The following is a 23,041-nucleotide window of genomic DNA, read 5'->3' as shown; positions in this document are numbered from 1 at the left end:
CGCTACATATTGTATAGTTTCAGAATGAATTTGAATGGCAGTGTAGTCCAGCCCGTGGTTATATCACTGACTGCATTCAGCTTATTACTTCTGTAAATGGTAAGTAGTACAATACTAACTGCTAAATAATGCTGCCATTTACAATATGCCGGTATTGTCCTCGGTACAGCATTGCTTTTAATTGCAAACAAGAAACTCTACGGAATTGTGTAAGGGCCTTCGAAGCTTTCTAAACACACGACGGTATTACGCGGCGCCGCATCGTACCGTCGCTCATACCGCCTCATTTTTTTTACTCAGTAACACATTTAGTATTAACCTGTACGAAATTAATTTCTCGCCTGCCGATCATCTTACATAAATTTTCTTCTGCACAAGTCCGAACCCAGCTGGTCAGACCCACAGGTGGCAGTAACGTACCTAGGATACATTATGGGACCGTGAGCCATATGCACCTTTTACTACAATTATAATGTTTTCTTAAGAAAAAAATGACAAATAGCCGTTTTGAAAAAAAATTGCACCTGTGACAATGAGCCATGAGCCGTTTTGAAACGGCTTTTTGTCATTTTTTTCCTAAGAAAACATTATAATTGTAGTAAATTTAAGTGCATATGGCTCATGGACCCATACTGTATCCTAGGTACGTTACTGCCACCTGTGGTCAGACCTTAGAATTTTTCGCTATCCATATCTTGAATGTTTTCGACCTGGTCCGAACCCCTATTTACGGGACATATAATATCCATACTGTACACTGATGTGTATGGCAAGCGGTTCACGGCCATTAAGAACTTGTGCGCTTGGAAAAAAATGGCAGTTATTGCATATAACACATATCGTACTATAATCGGTTCCGTGAACGTGTTATCTTTAACACTGATATCGATGATTGAACATTCCTGTTTTTTATTCAGGTAGATATGATTGATTATCAGTTTATCTGTGTGTTCTGTTTACACATGATTCCCTGAACTGATTACTATTTCACCTCCGTTTTCTGTTTACCGTTTAGATACTGGAGGTTTTGATTTTTACCGACCGTACCCTGGAATATGTTTGTATATATTGAAAAGCGATTAATTTGTGGCTATATATCACAGGGAATATGCAGCTTTCAACTGATGGCTGTGTTTCATTTTAACAAATTGCTAAGCCAAATAGCTGTCTAGAGAAACTTTTCCTGGAATGCCCGTTTACAAATAGGTGTGGAATGATTTATCTGCAGATTTCGTGGAAAATACAAAAATAAATGCTTTCAAAACAATCTCATTTTTGTTTCATTGGCTCATTAAATTTCCCCGCACGCAATAAAGTTTTATCTGTTTTACATTGTTGAATATTTTCCCATTTTGTTTTTGTATACAGTTTCCTGTAGAATTGCAGATTTCCAGTAGCTCTAGTAGGCCGATTTTCAAAAGAATGTCATTAAACTAATTTCAAAAAGTCGTTTAAGTATAAGAATGTTTCCTAAATGAACGTAACTTGAGCAATGATTCGGAAGGAACTCATTTCTATACTGGCAAACAGATGAACATTGGTCTCGGCAGGTAAAAAGTAAACTTTAACTAGTATGAATGTTTCCATCTTCAAATGAAGTTACGACAGTCGTTCTAAAATAAAAACGTAAGGGTAGATTTCCTGAAAGGATGGAGCAAAGGAAACACAGTAGATTTCCTAAAAGGATGGAGCACAGTAGATTTCCTGAAAGGATGGAGCACAGCAAACACAGTAGATTTCCTGAAAGGATGGAGCACAGCAAACACAGTGATTTCCTGAAAAGATGGAGCACAGCAAACACAGTAGATTTCCTAAAAGGGTGGAGCACAGTAGATTTCCTGAAAGGATGGAGCACAGCAAACACAGTAGATTTCCTGAAAGGATGGAGCACAGCAAACACAGTGATTTCCTGAAAGGATGGAGCACATCAAACACAGTAGATTTCCTGAAAGGATGGAGCACAGCAAACACAGTGATTTCCTGAAAGGATGGAGCACATCAAACACAGTGATTTCCTGAAAGGATGGAGCACAGCAAACACAGTGATTTCCTGAAAGGATGGAACAAATCAAACACAGTAGATTTCCTAAAAGGATGGAGCACAGCAAACACAGTAGATTTCCTGAAAGGATGGAGCACAGCAAACACAGTAGATTTCCTGAAAGGATGGAGCACATCAAACACAGTAGATTTCCTAAAAGGATGGAGCACATCAAACACAGTAGATTTCCGGAAAGGATGGAGCACAGCAAACTCAGTAGAAGGATGGAGCACATCAAACACAGTAAATTTCCTGAAAGGATGGAGCACAGCAAACACAGTAGATTTCCTGAAAAGATGGAGCACAGCAAACACAGTAGATTTCCTGAAAGGATGGAGCACATCAAACACAGTAGATTTCCTAAAAGGATGGAGCACAGCAAACTCAGTAGAAGGATGGAGCACATCAAACACAGTAAATTTCCTGAAAGGATGGATCACATCAAACACAGTGATTTCCTAAAAGGATGGAGCACAGCAAACACAGTAGATTTCCTGAAAGGATGGAGCACATCAAACACAGTGATTTCCTGAAAGGATGGAGCACAGCAAACACAGTGATTTCCTGAAAGGATGGAGCACATCAAACACAGTAGATTTCCTAAAAGGATGGAGCACAGCAAACACAGTAGATTTCCTGAAAGGATGAAGCACAGCAAACACAGTAGATTTCCTGAAAGGATGGAGCACATCAAACACAGTAGATTTCCTAAAAGGATGGAGCACAGCAAACACAGTAGATTTCCTGAAAGGATGGAGCACAGCAAACACAGTAGATTTCCTGAAAGGATGGAGCACATCAAACACAGTAGATTTCCTAAAAGGATGGAGCACAGCAAACACAGTAGATTTCCTGAAAGGATGGAGCACAGCAAACACAGTAGAAGGATGGAGCACAGCAAACACAGTGGATTTCCTAAAAGGATGGAGCACAGCAAACACAGTAGAAGGATAGAGCACAGCAAACACAGTGGATTTCCTAAAAGGATGGAGTACAGCAAACACAGTAAAAGGATGGAGCACAGCAAACTCAGTAGAAGGATGGAGCACAGCAAACACAGTAGATTTCCTGAAAGGATGGAGCAAAGCAAACACAGTAGAAGGATGGAGCACAGCAAACACAGTGGATTTCCTAAAAGGATGGAGTACAGCAAACACAGTAAAGGGATGGAGCACAGCAAACACAGTAGATTTCCCGAAAGGATGGAGCACAGCAAACTCAGTAGAAGGATGGAACACAGCAAACACAATAGATTTCTTCTAAGTATGGAGCACAGCAAACACAGTAGAAGGATGGAACACAGCAAACTCAGTACTTAGATTTCCTGAAAGGATGGAGCACAGCAAACACAATAGATTTTTTTAAAGTATGGAGCACAGCAAACACAGTAGAAGGATGGAACACAGCAAACTCAGTAGGCTACTTAGATTTCCTGAAAGGATGGATCACAGCAAACACAGTAGATTTCTTGAAAGTATTGAGCACAGCAAACACAGTCAGACCCACACGTCACAAATTAGGGGAAACAGGGGCATAATGTTACACGGGACAAAGTGTTACATTTGAATTTTCCAAACATATGACGTCACTTACTACGTCATAACCGCGGTAATGTTCACCAGTTTTGGAGCTGTCATTTTTATCCGATTGGTCGTGAACACATCCAGCCTTCAGTAACTCAAGCAAATGTTTAAATTATAGACTGTTTAAACACGAATTTGTATTTGAAAAATATTTCAAGCTTTTACCTTTTGACCTTAGCAATTAAGACGCATGACTCATCTGTTGCCAATAGAAAACGTAGATTTTAAAGCATTGCAAGAGAACAAAGAACTTGTCATCTGTATAGATCTAACAGTAACTTATTAGGAGAAGACGTATTTCATTATCTTTTTAAATGCAAATACGTCAATGTTGATAGAAAGAAATATGTAGATGAATACTATTTTACTATCAAAATGCTCTCAAATTTTCGAACCTTATGAACAGCGACAATAAGAAAACTTTGTTAAAACTGACTGGCTTCTGTAAGAAAATTATGTCTGTTTTTAAATAAATGGTTAGTTCTCATCCTCCAATATATCAGTTACTTCAGCAACTGTTTGTCATGTTTTTTCATGCCATTCTGATTTTGTTACTATGACTTGTTATTGTTATAATTGTCAGATGCCCTTATGGACCTTGACTTGATAATTTGATACTTGATACTTAATAAACCGTAAACTGTAAACTTAACTGGTAATTCTATATGCGATACTGTCAAAGCATTTCCTAGGCGAACTGTAATGGAAAGATTGAGCAGACGGGCTGCTAGAAATATCTCCAAACAATTACATTTTTATTATAAGAAAGATATAAATGGGGACTGGTAAAGAGAGTGGTCGGGGAGAAGTCTGGGAGGGTTAAAAAGCAAGGATGAATCCTCAGTAAGGAAAGCAAGCTCCAAGAACCCAAGCTCCCCAAACAACAGAACATGCATGGGCTCTCACCAAACCAACACACAAACAACCTCCCATGAATCTAGCACACTAACACTATTAAAATTGCCCTTTTGTTTTTGAAATGTCTTGAAGGATTAGAAAGTCCTCAGCCATTTATAATAGTATATCCTTTCCGAGGCCGAAACGCAATAAAACGTATTAGCGTCTGATGGCCCTTTTACGATTCCGTAGAATCAACATTTATTACACGAATTCATTTTGAAAATACTTCAGAAATGTCTAGGTCGGCAGCTCTCAACGTACGGAAATATCTTACATCCGGGGCACTATACTGACACTTTCAGACAACATCAAATAGAACCGTTTGAACGATTTGACGAGGTTCCAAAAATCTCTATAGGTCTATAGCTCTATACCCTTGCACCGTAACGGACCACTGTGGGTGGGGTTTGTGTTTTTGTGTAACATGTTTTCGTAGATAAAAAGCTGACATGATTTTAAACCCCAGGTATTTTCAAATCGTTAGAAAGTGCTGAAATTTGACTCCCCATTAGCAAACAGAAGTCTACGCGTATACAGATGGAGTGACCCCTGTGCGTGGCCCCTGATCATAGACTAACGCAGTTTACAAGTTTAGCCTGTTTCCACTTTCATTTTCTTTACTTCCGTTAAAAGCTGAAGGTCGTCTGACGTCATTTTCTGTGTTGTCAAAAACATAAGTATGCCTGGCGGGATGGTGTAAAAGATACACGGTTATAGCCAGAAGGTGAAACATGCCGACAGTACGTGTGAACGTTTTGAAATATTTGAAGGCTTCACCGTGAAAATGCAACGTAATTCTTGCTTTCTGTTTATTTTTGGTATTTTATTTTTGTTGTTGTTGATGATGATGTGGTTTTGTAATGTATAATGATGTTGCTGGAGTTTCGACATTGTAAATGTTTTGATAGATGGGTTGGCAGTTTTACAGATATCTGGATTCCCTGTTGTAAAGTCGAGGTCGTTTCTTGTTGCTTGCAAATCTCTTCAATCAAGAAGTTGTCTTTGATCTGTTTTTGCCTTACACAAACAAATAAAAACATTCCCCTTGTTATCTACACGCACGACAAGAAGTGTTTTAATCATGTATATTCAAATTAGGGTTTCGCTTTGTTACGTTTGTAATGTTTCTTCCAGTCTGGAGAATTTTAAATAAAATGAAGTAGATCTACTTTAGAACATTAGATAATTATACGCCCAAAGTCGTTAATAACAAGCAACTGCCTTTTAAAACTGTTGAAATATTGTTGTCTTAAGAAACCATTAAAAGTTAAACCTACTAAAAATACAATGTTTTCTACAAAAGATAATGAAAAATCAGCAACACCACTTCACTTGTTTAGGCGTTATGCATTATTAAAATATACCGCCCTTGTTCGTATTTTTAAGATACATTTACGTTACGAATTAGCCTATTTCAATTTTAGATGCATACTGAAAAATTATTCTGTTGAGCAAATTATGTTACACCTGTTACTTTACATACAAATTAACGTTGGTTTAGAGTTATAAAAGAATTTACCTCGCAAGTTCGCTAGCAAATTTTATTGAACAATATTTAACTGTTACAATACATATCTAAAACATTTAAAAAGGCAAATTACATAATTAGCTCATGAAATCACAGATATACTCTTACGATGCCATAAACATATACATTTGTTAGAGCAAATTGAATGTTTTATGCATCCTGCTTGTAAGTTAAGCTACACTACAAAAGTAACGTGAGTATCATTAGATTGAATGACATGGGTATGTGAAAAAATACATGCAAGTAAGGTGTATTATTTGACAAATATGATTGTTATTTATCAACATTATGTATCTTATAACTCGAATTTAATTCATTTAATTAAGCTTTTCTTGGAAACATTTATGACAATCTCTCGTATTAAACTTGTCAAAACATACAACTTTACAAGAATACTTAACAACACATGTTTCTGTTGTGGTTATACTTATGTAGTAAAACCGTTGACATATAATCAGCATAATCTTATGCACAATATGACAATAAAATCTTGGTTTACCATCTGATCAGAAATATGCTGATGGTAACCTATGTATCCCAACTTAAATATAACGAATCAATTCAATTGCGGGCACCGATTTTCGTGTTCAAGATTGCCATCAAATTAAAGCGGGCCATTGTAAATCAAAAGCACAAATACTTATTTATTCATGTTAATTATTTCTTACGATTGTCAAATTAATGATTCGTATTTTTAAAGGCGGCGTTGATAATCTCATCCTCTTGTATATTTGTAAGGTGGCAGCCCTTATAGCAAGTGCTTTTGTCACTTTATCCATGAATCAATTTAACCCATGAATCACACAACATCAAGCTGTATATAATGAAATGCACGCAGAAAAAAATGCTTATTCAAATATTCCAAATTAAATTTAACCACAAGTCACCATGTCCGAACGTTTCCAAAAGAATGAAGACTAGATGATTTTATTTAAGTTGAGCACAACCACATTCATGCACCAAGAATCAACATAATCCAACAATTGTAAATACAAAATTTCATTCAGAATTAACAGTTCAATTAAGTCTGTATTTAATGTAAAGACTTTTTCAAAATCTTTTTACATTCCCGAAAAATTATTTAAAGATGTATCATGATTGGAACAAAATTTTACTTGAACTGGAAGATTTTTACCTTAACAGTAATTAAACGTAGCTGTTTTATTTTTAAGCTACCAGTCCTAAGAAACCGATTCGTTTTAAGGTATCGATTTTAATAGAAAACGAAAATAAAGTAGTATAAGGTGGCATACATTCTTAGTCAGCATTACAGACTTTATCTTTTCGGTTAAGCCTGTGCTGGAACAACCAAAGCCTACTCAACAAACTAAGAAGCAGAATCTCCAGACTCCGAAAGAAACCTGGTACATTTTCACAAGGAATGTATAATGTCATATTATGATATTATACATTATCTGTGAAAAAGTATCGGGTTTCTTTCGGAGTCCGAAGAGTCTGTTTCTTAGTTTTTTGTTTTTCTTATTTTCTCTCCTCCCTTTTCTGTTTGCCCAAGGTCTGATTCTCTCAGGAACGCACTGACTTCAGCCTTCTCACGTTCACGATACACTTTTTGTTACAATAATGTTAATCTGATGTGCAACGCACTACAAGCCAACAATGAGTAATTATTACTGATATACACACACATACCCCAAAAACGTATGTATTGATACATACGTTGCCGATCACTGTGCTATAAGTGCCACGGGTATGCTGTTTCAATTCATTTTGTTTTCAATAAAATGTCAAATATGTATCTTAATTATAAAATTCTATGACATACGACCAATTCTATAAACAAAACCTTATAATAAGAAATAAATATTAAAGCATATTTGAGCCGTGCCATGAGAAAACCAACATAGTGGGTTTGCGACCAGCATGGATCCAGACCAGCCTGCGCATCCGCGCAGTCTGGTCAGGCTCCATGCTGTTCGCTTTTAAAGCCTATTGGAATTGGAGAAACTGTGAGCGAACAGCATGGATCCTGACCAGACTGCGCGGATGCGCAGGCTGGTCTGGATCCATGCTGGTCGCAAAGCCACTATGTTGGTTTTCTCATGGCACGGCTCATTTCAGTTAAACATAGAATTTGCATCATGTTGAACAAATGTGTTAGAACAAATTTTCGCAAATTAACGCCGATTGTTAATTTTGGAACTTAACTTAAACATAAACACCCTCTGACCAGACTGTTGTTCAAAATGGACTGTCAAAAAACCAAATATGAAAAAGATACATACGTTACCATACGTAACGTATGTATCAATAGGTTGTACAGTGTTTATAGCGAACTCAATGTGTATAACAACACAAATTAAATTAAAACAAAAAATATAATTGTCATCACAAACAGGTTTTACTTTAACGTTATCAGCGGAGCCCGTTGAACATTTTCAGAAAAAGACAACACGTCTTCAAGGACAAACGTGCGACTTAACATGTATCAAATCTGCATCTTATAACGCAGAAAATACAAACTGATGACATTATCAATTAAAACTGAGTGGCACTTTCCTGTTTATGTTATTTTAAATTAGGTTGGTCACGTTGGTATTGATCACGTTTGTATCATTTTGCCATTTCTTGTGCTATCTAATTTAAGAAGGACCTCTGCTTCATAATAGATTTTATTGAAAATGCATGCACTGTTCTGGCGTGAAAAAACAACACTTAGTTCAACATGAATTGCTATGATTTTTAATGTCTTAGAATAAAGGTAACGTTTGTATCATAGAAAGTGGAATCTTTACATAAGGAAAGTGTAAGTGAAAAATATATCACTACTAAGTATAGCTTGTATCAAATGTTATAACATGTAGTTGTAACAAAACTAGAAATAACTTTTAAAGACATAAAAACGCTATTCTTTTTATGCCAAGCTCATATATTCATAGTAGAATAGATGCATAACGTAGGTGTCCCTTCATCGGCGTTATGTCTGTTTTATTGTTTAGGAATCGTTATAACAGAAACATACACATTATTAAGCGGTTATTTACTAAAAAATCCGTCATTAACTCTAAAGGCGATCGAACGTTTTTAATTTTTGTATGAAACTTGCGCATGGCGTCAGTAACGTATGTATCATTTTAGTACATTTTTGTGGGAAGCGAAGCGTGACCACATATTTACCATACCACAAATTTACGGTCAAAACGCTTATCCGAAACCGAAGAACAAGTAGTTCCATGTCCTCCATAAATTTTACGTAATTCAAGTCTGTTAAACTTTCAGAAAGCTTCTGAGATTCAACTTTATCAAAAAATGCATTGCTTAAGAACATATTTGTCGTAATCTATATTTTATAACAAAAACAACGCGTATGAAAATGAGCATACTTGCTTTGATCACATGACCAAAACAATTCTTCATCACGTGACCAAAATAAACTATAAATAACCTACAAAAAATAGCACAGTACTTAAGCACCATCCGCGTAGATCTATAATCGGTATTAAAACCGAGTTGCATCTTTTGTAAACGTTTTAAATTAAAACCCAGTTCCTGCTAGAAAAGTTAATCGAATTTTTTTTATTATAACAACACCAAAGAGCTTGTTTTGGTCACATGATCAGAAAACATCAAACTAGCACGGCGTGCGTTCTATTTCGGATAAAATTTCACCTATCTAACTTTGTTGCATAGAAATGGAATTATGGAAATATATATTGCATGAAATCAACAGAAGAGATGTTATCTTACTTATATTTCATAGAGAAAGATACGATCCTTCCATTATATTTACGTAAATAGTTTTTATATTTGCACGACTTAGGAAAATAATTGCAGCCGTAACGGAGGGGGCGAAAAATTCGTACCTGTTTCCCGAAAATACGAACTTATACACTTCAGTTTGATTTAATATTACATACCAGCTGGTGTTTATGGTTGACATATCATTATAGTGTATAATTAATTCGAAAGAATATAAGGATCTTACATGCCTGTCTGTGTAAGACGGGGTTTTCCCTACCCGAGGGACAGTGTGGAATGGAAAACCGAGCATTAGCGAGGTTTTTTATCCATGCTGTCCCGAGGGTAGGGAAAACAGCTGTGTTGCACAGGCAGACATGTTAGATCATTTTTCTTGCCTATCATGTTCAAAATAGATCGTGGAGACAAATAGATCTGGGTATTTCCCGACATTATTTATAAAGTTTATGACGTCACAATGGTACCAGTACTATGTGACGTCACCTTAGTGCACGCTATTTTAGACAAGGTTTTTCCCTAGGGAAAGACAGGAATATCTATCCCGGCGCGTGCTCGGATAAATGTATACTTTCCCCGCTAGGTAGGCAAGAAACATTATTTTTAACAAGTTCGCCTTTTAATCGCCGGTAGATTTGCGGGGTTTTCGTCCTCAAATGTTCACGTCTCGCGAGCGATTTCTTATCGGATAATTATACATAGCGGGATTCGGAAGACTGCAATGAAATCATTTGAGACAATTCAAACTTAGTTAGAAAAGTTTCAATTTTCAATATTTGCATTTTTAACAATAAAATTTCGAAAAGGATCCTTTGGAAGCATAGAATGCAACCAAGAAGAATTCGGTTTGATTGAGTCTGTTCATGAGAGGTAATGAAATGTGCAACACCTCTTACGGTCCCTAGCACTGGCTTAAGCGGAACTCTATAACACATATGTTGAATGGACTCCATGATCCCAAAGGACCAGAAAATATATATAAAAAACACTAAAACATGCAAAATAAATTAAGAAAATCACCTGTCAATGTCACAGGGGCCTGAACATGGAAACCCGTTTCTGATCAATAACTTGAGGATCAATTGACGCAGAATGTTAAAATTTCATAGGATGATAAGTCATGTAGAGTAGATGACCCCTATGGATTTTTTAATCACTTGAGCAAAAGATAAGGTCACAGGAACCAGAACTTCGAATACAGTTTCCAACCAATAACTTTAGAACCATTTGACCCAGAACATTCAATCACGATGACAGGAATTACAAAGTCGATGATCCTTAATGTTTCTGGGGTCATTTAACTTAAAGGTCGTGGAGGCATAAAGATGGACCAACTCTTTCTGGATCAATAACTCGAGAATCACTTGACCCAGAATATTGAAACTTCATAGGATGATTGGACATGCAGATTAGATGACCTCTGTAGATTTTGGACTCACTCGATCAAAGATCAAGGTCACGGGGGCCTGAACATGGAAAACGGTTTACTTGAGAACCACTTGACCCAGAATTTTGTAACTTCATAGGATGATTGGACATGCCAAGTAGATGATCTCTACTGTCGCCAACCATTAGTGTCTCTTTGTCTTTCGCTCCTATCCTCTATTGACTTCTTGCCTATTACGACCATGCATTAGGGGAATAGGGAGACATGGCCATCTTCTAATTTGAAAATTAATTGCCCTCCTTCGAAGGAGGAGGGATATATTGTAAATATTATTGTCTGATGATGGATGTTGGTTGCTCTGTAGACGAATCAGTTTCCGGATGATAACTGGAGAACGCTTGGGCCTAGGATCATGAGATCGGGAGATTTGTCAAAACCAGCAAATGACCCCTATTGATTTTGAGTTCAGTAGGTCAAAGGTCAATATCACATTGACAATAGAACTTTTCTGCCAGAAAACTAGATTATACTTTGGTCTAAGATCACATTTGATACGGAGGTCATTTAAACTGGCAAATGACCCATGATTACTGATTTAAGGTCAATACGTTAAATGTCCAGTGGGCAGTGGCCAAATAATTTCTGTTCCTTGTCAGTTACTTCATGCAAGTGTTCTACAAGCTTTTGTTATAACTAGAATCTCCAAATATCACATAATTATCAATTAGTCCATGACCTTTGCTCACATTTACTGTTATTCCCCTTGTTCCAGTAAAAGCAGACTGTTTCCCATTGATTTGTTAAAAAATGCTTATAATTCAAAAAAGATTTTGAGCAAAATTAACCAAATCTCACAAAATTTTCAATAAGCACATGAGCTTTGCTCATATATTATTTTATCCCCATTGACAAAGTAAAAGTAGAGTTTTACCCCTTGATTTGGTTAAAGAAAGGTCGAAAATGCGTATTAACCAAATGTAGTTTAACTAGAATCACCAAACTTAAGCTAACTGTTCATGTCCATTACCAGAAGCTGTTAACCGCTGCCCACATCAGTCCTCTCAGTGCTTTGATTTGGATTATGGATCAGATAAATCCAACTGATATTAGGTAACAAGTATAAACACGTATTCAATGAAATCCTAGTATATTTAAGGGGACGCATATTGCTACATTCACAGTTCATACAGAAATGAGGAAGAGGTGCATATTCAAGAAATTGATGGTGGGAAGATAAAAAATATATTCCTAAACTGATATAATACTGATGGACACCTGTAATATTCAGAACTTTGTGGATAAGGATGTGGTATTATGTATGTAATAGGAAAACGGAGGTCTTTGTGAAAGTACATTCAACACAAAATATTAAGCATTTGTTTAAGGAAAAAACAGGTTTTTTACAATGTCAGTGTTACAAATAATTTTGAAGGGATGAGATTTTCTTTCTAACGCACCAGGTTTGCTTAAACATGTCAAAATTTAACGCCACGTCATTTCAACTCGGGATGGACGCCATCTTTCTCATTGATAAAAAAATGTAAACAAAAAAATCATAGTCGGATTAGCATTGCAAGGGCATAACATGACATTCTACACAATGAATACCTTAGAACAGATATGTAAGATGCTACACAGGTCTGGTGGGTTAAACGCATAACGTCGATCACTTGAAATTGATCATGAAAAGGTAGTTAATTTTAGTTTATTTACATGGTTTTTAATTTTCCCCCGACTTCTCGGCGATTCACTGCAAAAAGTATTACTGCGCCGGACGAACGGTAACTCTAATAAACAACGGGAGACAACTTAGGTGTCAGCACGTGTATGACTTTTTAAAAAAACATGTCGATGATTATAATTTCTTATCAAATAACGAATCCTATTCAGATATTCGTCTTTAACATCTGAAAATTATTAATTTCTATGGACATTTATCAAAAAATATTACTTACATTGGACTACTTCGCGCATCAAACTGGTTTCCGCTTCAGTTGTGAGGCACTTCCGTTATACAAAAAGTATAACAAGACAACAATAACAAATCAGTAAAGTCACTTACTAAAAAAAAAAATATAAACCGACTGCTACTTATAGATCTGATTCAGTGTAAATATAGTTGTTGTTACAACATTATACTTGTTCAATACGTTATGAGATAAAGTTTTTCTTGAACTGCATAATCCATTAATTACGTTTAGATGATATTGCATTTACAACTCTGATCCCGTTTTTTACGTGAATGACAGCTGTCTCGTGCAACTCGTGCAAACTGAGTTATGAAAAGTATGGTGGAGAATTCAAGGACAAATTATAAATGACATTAAAGTAAGGATAAGTGTATATTCGTCCAGTTTTGATCATTGACATTTCTGCTAAGTATTATTAAGTTTTGTGAATAAGATTAGAGTGTTACTTTTGCACATATACACATTGATTGGACCTCTCAACCAAATTTCATACCTTATTTTAGGGATATTTAAGACAATACATTTTCAAAGTTTGTTGAATGTGTTTTTATATTAAAGTGCATTGTAGTTCATGAATACCAAGTTAAAAATTAATAATGGAACCATTTCTAGGCCCTTATTATAAGCCACTGGACTTCTGAAAAGATAAATGTTTAATGTATTGAGGGGAATATACTCTTTTAGTTTTGGAATGTGGCATTCCTTGACCACCATATCTTTTCTTATGCATTACTTTGTAAACAAACTAAATAATGTGTTTTAGCTTACATATGCAAAATGAAAAGAAAGACAGTGAACTTATTAGAATCTGTATGAGACTGATAAATGTTTGGACAAGGTAAAGCACTATTAGTTTCGCACAAAAAAAAATAATTGTTGACTTTGAATGTACACAATAAGTCCTATGTAATTCAACAATAACTTTCTTGTTTCAGTTTTTCTCATTTTTATTTTAGTGAGCAATCCTTTGTGTACTTATAATAGTTGAAACAGTATCCATTTCATGTACCAAAACTTTGTACTTTTTTTGCAGGTAAATTTTATCATACCACACCCACTTTTTTCTACTTTCAAAGTATGCGTCCCCTTAATTTGCTCCTGATGCATATGTTTAAACTACCACAGTAAGGAACACTCGATTGTTCGTCATTAACGACTTTGGGCGTATATCTAGTGTCCTGTTTGATCAGGTTGTCATATATATGAGCCGTGCCATGGGAAAACCAACATAGTGGCTTTGCGACCAGCATGGATCCAGACCAGCCTGCGCATCCGCGCAGTCTGGTCAGGATCCATGCTGTTCGCTAATGGTTTCTCTAATTGCAGTAGGCTTTAAAAGCGAATAGCATGGATCCTGACCAGACTGCGCGGATGCGCAGGCTGGTCTGGATCCATGCTGGTCGCAAACCCACTATGTTGGTTTTCCCATGGCTCGGCTCATATGATCTGAACCTTCAAAACGAAATCCTAAATGAAGCAGACAATGTGGGGAAAAATGCAAATAGGCAGCACAGCTCAACTAGACTATTCCTCTATCTTTTGCTGTAATATGAGTATTATGTACGTAGATGACTCCTAATGTTTTGGGGGCCGGTTAACCAAAGGTCAAGGTCACAATGACCTTAAAGCTGCACAGTTATCAATGTCACTCTTCATAGGATGGTTGTCTGCAGTCAGCAGATGACCATGTTGCGTCAGATGTCATCTTGTTAAAGTTCAAAGTCAACAACATACAAACATTACTTGCTTCCAACAGGCAATCGTGGGGACGTTATGTCTTTTACTAACAACTATTGTTATTTCATGTTTTTCTTCAATGAATTTAACCAAATTTTAAACATGGATGTATACCTGATATTTTTAACATTTCTCTGCGAAATTATATCCATGCTAGGTGTATTTCACTCGAGTATTTCAATAACGCGCTGAAACAAAGAACATGTAATAAATGTAACATGTCGCATTTATGAAACAATTAAATATTGAACATGTGTTGTTACACTGACAATGTTCCTGTTTTTTATTCACAGTTGACAGTGTTTTACGAGGCAGAGATATTCACGTGCAATGAGGTCATCAACCGTGTATCATGTATTTTTAATCAGTTGGATACATTGTATTGTTGTAATCCTGTTCTCTGTTACCATGACAACCCAATCTACTGATGGCGCTGCGGCAAATGGCATTTTTAATAGCAGGTGAGTTCGATATTTCGATTTTTTAGGCTTTATCAGATAATTATATTATTCAAACACAAATTTATCGAGGCAATCTATATAATAATCCATGAGATGTTGGAATTTTTCAGGTAAGCATTTTATAATTTGTTGTGACGTTGTGTGAGTATTGATTCTTATTTCATTCACGGTGATATTTAGTTTTCACTGAAAACTGAACTCGGACTCGGACTTAACATTTTACTTAATAAACTGTCGTCTGCCTTATGTGTGCTTGATTATTACGGTGCCTAGATAATAAAGTTAAAACTAAATAGTTAATGTATTATTAAGAACTTTTCAGAGTATTAATATGCCATAAATAACAGAAATAGATTAATTGTGTGGGAGATTTCGTCTTGACGGATGTCAGACAGTTTTTGCAAGCGTATAATGATTACATTGTTTCTGGTTGTTTCCCATTGCTTTACCAATTACCGTGTTGATCATCTAAGTAAGGATGTGTTCATTTTTACATGCATTTATGGTTTTAATAATTAATTAATACGCATTTTCTTATTTCCTTGTGATAAATGCTCATATGATATATGTTCACAAAATGGATGTAGTATAGATTTACCTATGTTTATCTATGAATTTAACTAGCCATTAAATATGTACTTATTCACGAGTAATGCAACTGTTCGTACTGCAATGGATTTTATTTTTTAATATTTTTACAGAGATTTTAACCATTGTAAACAATGTATCCATTAATGAAATAATGTTAGAGAGGCTTTGTCATTCATCGAAATTATTTTGATTTGAAAATATTTACATCCCCAGCTTTTATTATATTTGACTGGCTTATTATAGTAGGTTGTCCCCCTTGAAAATTATCCGATACGCAATATTGGTTTCCCTATTGACATTACTTTGAGCAATAGATTATATAGGAAATTTATTTGTAATGATTAATTTCTAATATGTCTTTTGGTTTGTGAATATTTTACCAGATATGACAGAAAACTTCAATTTCTTCTCTTCAATTTAATGTGAAAATATTTATTCTAACTGAACATCTTCTTGCTTCCACTTTTGTTTTAAAAGTATCACCGTCGCTTATATTGAACACATAGTGAAAAACAGTAAACTTTTCAATTTCTTCTACTTTAGAGGCAAATAAATCATATTTTCCAAAGCATGACAATTTATTATCACATATGTAGGTATTTTTGACTTTACAAACAATACAATAATATAATTTTAAGTGTAATAGAGTAAAGGCTTCTTGCTTCCATTTTACTTCAAAGTGTACCAAGAAATAAACAAACTTGTAGATTTCTTAAAGTTCTGATGTAACATAAACCGTGTTAATTTACGGAACTGCATATACCAACAACTGATGTACGATTCAATATAGTCTTTAAAATAATAATGTTCATAATTGTCTAATTAATAAAAAAAATAGAAAAGAATGAAAAGAACAGAATAGAACAGGCAGAGCTTTGATTTTTCGCCAAACTTTTTATGGAAACAATACGAATCAACATAAATTACATAATTTCCGACTGAAAGCTAATATCTTTGGAATATTGAAACATTCGACGACAGGAGAAAAACTACTTCAAAGAATACTTTTCTAATGAAATAGTGTAATTTGCAAGTTAGGCCCTCACTGAAAGCTGGAGAGTGTGGGGAGAGAAGGTGTACATTTATTTAAACAAAAGACACAGCATGATTTCCACGATGTGCAAAGACAGGGTGAAATTAACAGACGCGCAATATCATGTCTACTTTAGAAATGAAATCCAAGCTTGAAAAAAAAAATTGCATGCTTTCCATGAGTTTGCACGGTAGGATTATCTCTTTAGAACGACCTACATTTTTTTGCCACGGTTTTGTTCGTGGAAAACATGAAAAACAGTCACCTTTACAGCTAAAGACTTCAGTTTACACGATAAATTTGATTTCATGATTGAATTGTATAGTATGTACAAACACATATCTGAATGGCATATTTGATTTACGTATAATCAAGTAACTTAGACACTATAAATAAGTAGACAGGATGAATCAGAGCTAATTGTTTAAAACAATGAGGTAGGATCTCTTTGATACACGTACACCAATGCTGATCAGAAAAAATCAGAAACTTGATTCATAATTCAATACATTCTTTCTTTCTTTGATTTCTATGGAAAACCTTGGATCAAGACCAGTTAATAAAACATGTGTGCGCGTGTTTTAGTAACATGTATGTTTTTTTAAGTTTGTTAAATTGCTCGGGTTTTTCTTTGCCATTGCCTGTCAAATACAGTATTGTTTAGTTTATTACTTTATTTTATTGTAATACCATGTTTTAAAAGGCAAACTTCTAGACATGAAAGTTAAACAAAAGTACCGTTATATGGACAAGAACAATCAGTCAAAATGGAATACATGTATCTTCACACAAGTTTCGTTTTTCTCGAGGAAAACTATTATGTATACAATGTGTTTGTGGGAAAGCTCGTTTATGAACTAATTTTCGTATTTCAATGTTTCGCAGGATTCAAAGTTTCAAAAGAAAAGAAATTTATTTAAATGTTTTCATTTTCTGTTACATGACAGTACGAATTTAGCAATATCATAAGCTAACATAGTGTTTTTTTACAGAAATGTTTTATATCTTTACATGAATAATACTTCTATATGAATCTATAAAACAACATGATTTATATAAAAAAAACTGGCTACATGTTTTGTTGCTTTCTATGGAGTAACATGCGAGCCTTATTTCCGTGTATTACTTAAAGCAAAATACATGTATTAGATCAATGCAAAATCCATGACAAAGAATTATTGACTTAGGTAATGAATGACACGACTTGAGCTAATGTAAGGGAGGAAATCCAGTTTGAAGGGAATTGCTTTAACATAGTCAATAATTAAGGGAGAGAATTCTTGCAAATTCTCGTTAAAAGCTGACCATGATACACCTAAATAGGTCTTCTTTTTGGACTTGATCAAATGATGTAGTTTGGTACGTGGTTATGGAAACTAGATCAGTAGGTCAAAGCTATTATATGCACAGTCTTGCAAATCATTTTTTAAGTTTGTTAAAGGGCTCTAGAAGACAAGTGGGTTATTTATGGGCCCAGAATTATAATTCACTGGTTAATTAAAGTCATCTTGTGTCGGCACTAACAAATGTATAACTTGTAAAATACAAAAGAATGTAAACTGTTCCTAAATCCTTCCATATGCCTTAAAATCAATAAAATGCATGTAATGTGTTTTGTTGTATGTACTGTAGATGCAGTTACCTCATTACATTGTTCGGCCTCTATTACTGACAAGTTTTCGGAAAGACAACGAGTTAATAACTTTAGTCAAAATGTTTTATATTATTACTTAATGTTTGCAATTTTGCAAGGTTATATGAAACTGACCAACATCAAAGTAAAATAGGATTATGGCTTACGCAGCACTCACTTCCGTCCCCTTTGAAGTTTACATCATCTCTTTAAAAAAAGTCAAATATCTTTTATTGCCCTTTAAGATATTGAAAATACATCAGTTATATTTTTGAAGTTTACATCATCTCTTTAAAAAAAAGTCAGATATCTTTTATTGCCCTTTAAAGTATTGAAAATACATCAGTTATATTTTATTATGATGTGGTCCATTTGTCAAGGTATGGAATATAATACCATTAGAGAGAAGTTAACCATGATATTGCACAATAATCATCTGGGGAAGAAATCAAACATTTATGATATACCCTGTGTTATATACCCTGTGTTATGAATAAACACTTTTACGAGATTGTTGAGTGATATAAATGTTTGTATGGGATTCATGTTTTATACAGGTGGGATCGATGTTTAGGTGCCTAGACCCAGCTAATGATCTTATCATAATATTATGTTTTAGACATAAAATACTGTCGATAACCTCTCCGCGGATACAAAACGATGATAAATTTACAGGTAAATATAGAAGAATATTCTCAGGGCAAGGGTGTAGCTTAGGGTACAACCAGTTTCGGTGTAGTAAAATATTTGCGATTGGCATGATAGTTTTTAGGAAAACATAACATAAACGGTTGTTTTTTTAGGTCTTAACAACAGCGGTGCTCTTAATTTATTTCATAAAGCTATGATTCTAATAAGAGATAAAGCTTTAGTTTCATATGTTTTTGAGAGATAAAATAATGTTTCCGATGATTCCTAGAGATGAAGCAGAAGACTATTAATACGCTCTGAGAAAAGTATTTGAGCCGCGCCATGAGAAACCCATCATTGTGGGTTTGCGACCAGCATGGATCCAGACCAGCCTGCGCATCCGCGCAGTCTGGTCAGGATCCATGCTGTTCGCTAAACGTTTCTCTAATTGCAATAAGCTTTGAAAGCGAACAGCATGGATCCTGACCAGACTGCGCGGATGCGCAGGCTGGTGTGGATCCATGCTGGTCGCAAAGCCACTATGTTGGTTTTCTCATGGCACGGCTCATTTGTTTTAAAGGTCTGATATGTAATTCATATTAAAAGGAGGCTAACGGAAATACTACTGTTCCAATATTCATTGCAATCAATTTTTTGTCCAAAATTAAAGGATTCATTGCAACTTTTTTAGAGCAATACTCTAGGAAACACTGAAATTTCAATTTTTACGAAGACTGTTTGTCTACAGAAGACAATGGAAGAGGCTAGACTGGACTCTGTTTAAGAGAGTTGTTACTGTGTAGAGGTTATTTTAACAAGAGAAAGTTTGTAAAGACATGTAATTGTACGAGAAATCTATACCGCTCGTGTTCGCGGTCTTGTCTTTGTAACAGATGGTCTTTACACGCAGGTATTCTATGTAACATGTGTTGTTTATGGTAGAGCTTGGTATAATATAACCTCAAAATAGCAAGGCCATAAGAGTCCTTGCGAGTACCTGTATGAACGCTCATCTACGCCCTTGCAGTTACTATGTAGCGTATACGCGAGCTAATACAAACCATGCGGGAGATGTTTTAAGTATCATTGCATAGGTATTCAAAGAAGCTTTAAAATAGTGTTCAATGATGAACGTGCGTTTTCAATAATAATCATTACTTGGCAACAGAAACATTGGGCGAGCAATAAGAATAGAAGAAACTTAAGTGTTGTTTTTATAGAAACAGTAAATATTATATGTAACACTGTGTTGTTTTGCATATTCAAGTTGGATGTTAAGCTGTGTCTTCACGTATTTTATGGTAATTTTATTTCACATTATTTTACCTGTACAGGGAAATTTGCAAATATAATTTATGAATTTAGTACCATTTTACAGTTGATGATTGTTAAATAAGTCATATCGTTATGCGCGCTTGATTCGATAAAGTGATAATATTTGGAAAAATAGAAGAATGACAGAAAAACGAATTGTGTACATGTAATATATTAACACTACGTGAATACTGGTAACTGATATTTATTGTTGTGTGTGTATAAACCAGGATTCTAAAAGAGGTTTCATGTATAAAGTATGATTGCATGGAAATTAATTAATATCACTCCGCACTGGGATTATTTCGCACGGATGAGAGTGTTACACACGAGTCTATGGAGACATGAAACATACATGTTGATGCTGTTATTCAAATTATGAGCATGTGGCATACAAAAGCGCATAACAAATAAAAAAAACTCACGAGAGAGAAATCAGTATTAATTGTTTTGTGCCTGAGTGATTATGGAAATCGTTCAAAGAAAAAATTCATGATTTATGTATTTTACATGAATTTTAATGAAGTTAACTACAGCTTCCTGTTAGTCTGCTGTTAAATTGATTCGTTAACAGAGGCATAACCAATGTTATGTCAATTAACTCTGCTCAGTCTATTTTAAGACATCATCAATCTTAAGGTTGGAAGCTGTGTGTTCAAATTATTTTGCATGCATTTCTATTGAACTATGACTATAGAAGAAACTCTCATTTGCGGAAATTAGTCTTTTAGTCGGTGGCTATAATTAAAACTGAATTTTTGACAACCTTACGTGCACACATACGTGCACGTAGTTAATTATAGTTCTAGCGGCGTTTTTTTTTTTTTACATTTTTTTTCTTCATTTGACAACTCACTGAATATTTCACGTTGTGCAGAAACACCTCATAAATTCAAAATCACGTGAAAAACGGGAAAACGTCACATAAAAGGCGGAAATGTTACAAGAATTTACCAAGGTTTCCTCATATATACAAGTCATGTAAACAGTGTTACATGACATTTACGTATTTCTGTTCTCGGCATAACTTTGACTAGTTTTATAAATAACTTAGATCATTTCTTACATCATTAGTCTGTTCCTTTTAATATATTTACCTGGCGCACCACCTTGGCACGTGCATTTAGAGTCATTCACTTCCGTCGTTCGTCTAATTTCTTCATGTAATCATACTGGACAGTATACTAAGAAACTTCAGGTCATTTTCAATCGTAGTCCGATCTGATAAGCTTCGAGTTTTCCCCTCGACTAAACATGAAAATTATACAAGTTTCTTTCATACTGGTACCTTAATGACAGGGATTTTGTGCGGGGATAAGTCATTCCGCGAATGGGGCTGTAAAATTGACTAAGCGCCTAATCAAGCGCCTACATTGTGTTCTATCCTCGTGTCATTTAAATATTTTATATTTTTTGGTAAGATGTGAGACTTTGAAACAACATTGGTGAATTTCCAATGTCAAATTGTTAACATTCGCCAAGGTCCGATGCCGGGTTGGCACTACATTCGACATTCGTGAAGATCCAATATCGAGCTGGCACGACATTCATCAAATATAGTTGTCAGGTTAGATTGTATCACTGTAATTATGCATAGGGATCATTGTATGAATTTGGACGTCATGATGCGCAATTCATATAAAAAGAATGATACACAAAAGAATAACAATATATGGAATGAATGCGTTTGGTAGTGAATAGAAAAATTACACGGAATTTTGGTGCCGAGTATCAAACATCGGCAGCATTTCTATACTACTACCAAAATGTATTAGTACCAATTTGCAGAATGGCGTTAAGTTGGTCTGTAGTTGCTGTGGTGGTGTAACAAAGCAGTATCTATTAGGAGTTTTACGATTAAGTGAAATGTATCCATTTATACTGTGGGTTAGCTTTTGTTAAAGATGAATTCTGTATATGATCGTATGCTGTTTTTATCTATCTTGCGGTTTCTTCATAGCAGGTTTGCGAAGCACATATGAGTCGCACCATGAGAAAACCAACATAGTGCGTTTGCGACCAGCATGGATCCAGACCAGCCTAAGCATCCGCACAGTCTGGTCAGAATCCATGCTGTTCGCTTTCAAAGCCTATAGTAATTAGAGAAACCGTTAGCGAACAGCATGGATCCTGACCAGACTGCGCGGATGCGCAGGCTGGTCTGGATCCATGCTGTTCGCAAATGCACTATGTTGGTTTTCTCATGATGCGGCTCATATTGTGAAAATCAGTATAATCAGTATATAATGCAATTAGTGGGTATTTACCTCCTTTCTTGTGTGAAGTCTCTGTGATGTAAGAAATCTTTGTGTTTTTTTCTCTTGTTTGTTCTACAGAAGTTAATTCTGACGTGAGTTGCAGAAGTAGTGATAATTAATCATATACCCTGGGTTTTTGGCAGGATGTGTCAAAGGTGAAGATACACTTACAAGTACACAAGGTGCGATAGGAAGATTCACTACTGTATACCATGCAGGCATACTTTTAAAATTATCAATTTTGCAAACTGTCAAACCCCA

The 23,041-nt window shown here is 35.2% G+C and overlaps 2 protein-coding genes across 5 annotated transcripts in view; both read left to right on the top strand.

Annotated features, from left to right (window-relative positions):
* LOC123544871 (uncharacterized) overlaps positions 1-23,041 on the top strand; it is a 39,037-nt gene that overhangs the window by 3,808 nt on the left and 12,188 nt on the right. For 2 of the 4 annotated variants that reach the window (XM_053541078.1, XM_045330953.2), the window contains exons 2-3: positions 18-99; positions 15,154-15,321. In XM_053541078.1, the coding sequence (XP_053397053.1) occupies positions 15,191-15,321 (131 nt within the window). In that variant the 5' untranslated portion in view covers positions 18-99; positions 15,154-15,190. Of the gene's footprint in view, positions 1-17; positions 100-15,153; positions 15,322-15,343; positions 15,432-23,041 lie in introns of those variants that run through there. The other 2 variants (XM_045330954.2, XM_045330955.2) reach the window with 2 other exon arrangements.
* Positions 2,614-3,360, top strand: LOC128546245 (arginine/serine-rich coiled-coil protein 2-like). Its single transcript, XM_053516726.1, has one exon. It carries the CDS (start codon positions 2,614-2,616, stop codon positions 3,358-3,360), a length of 747 nt encoding a protein of 248 aa, XP_053372701.1.

Source organism: Mercenaria mercenaria, chromosome 1 (genome assembly GCF_021730395.1).
Source record: "Mercenaria mercenaria strain notata chromosome 1, MADL_Memer_1, whole genome shotgun sequence".
Lineage (NCBI taxonomy): Eukaryota > Metazoa > Mollusca > Bivalvia > Venerida > Veneridae > Mercenaria > Mercenaria mercenaria.
The sequence above is the reverse complement of the archived record's forward strand: the minus strand, read 5'-3'. Positions and strand labels throughout refer to the sequence as shown.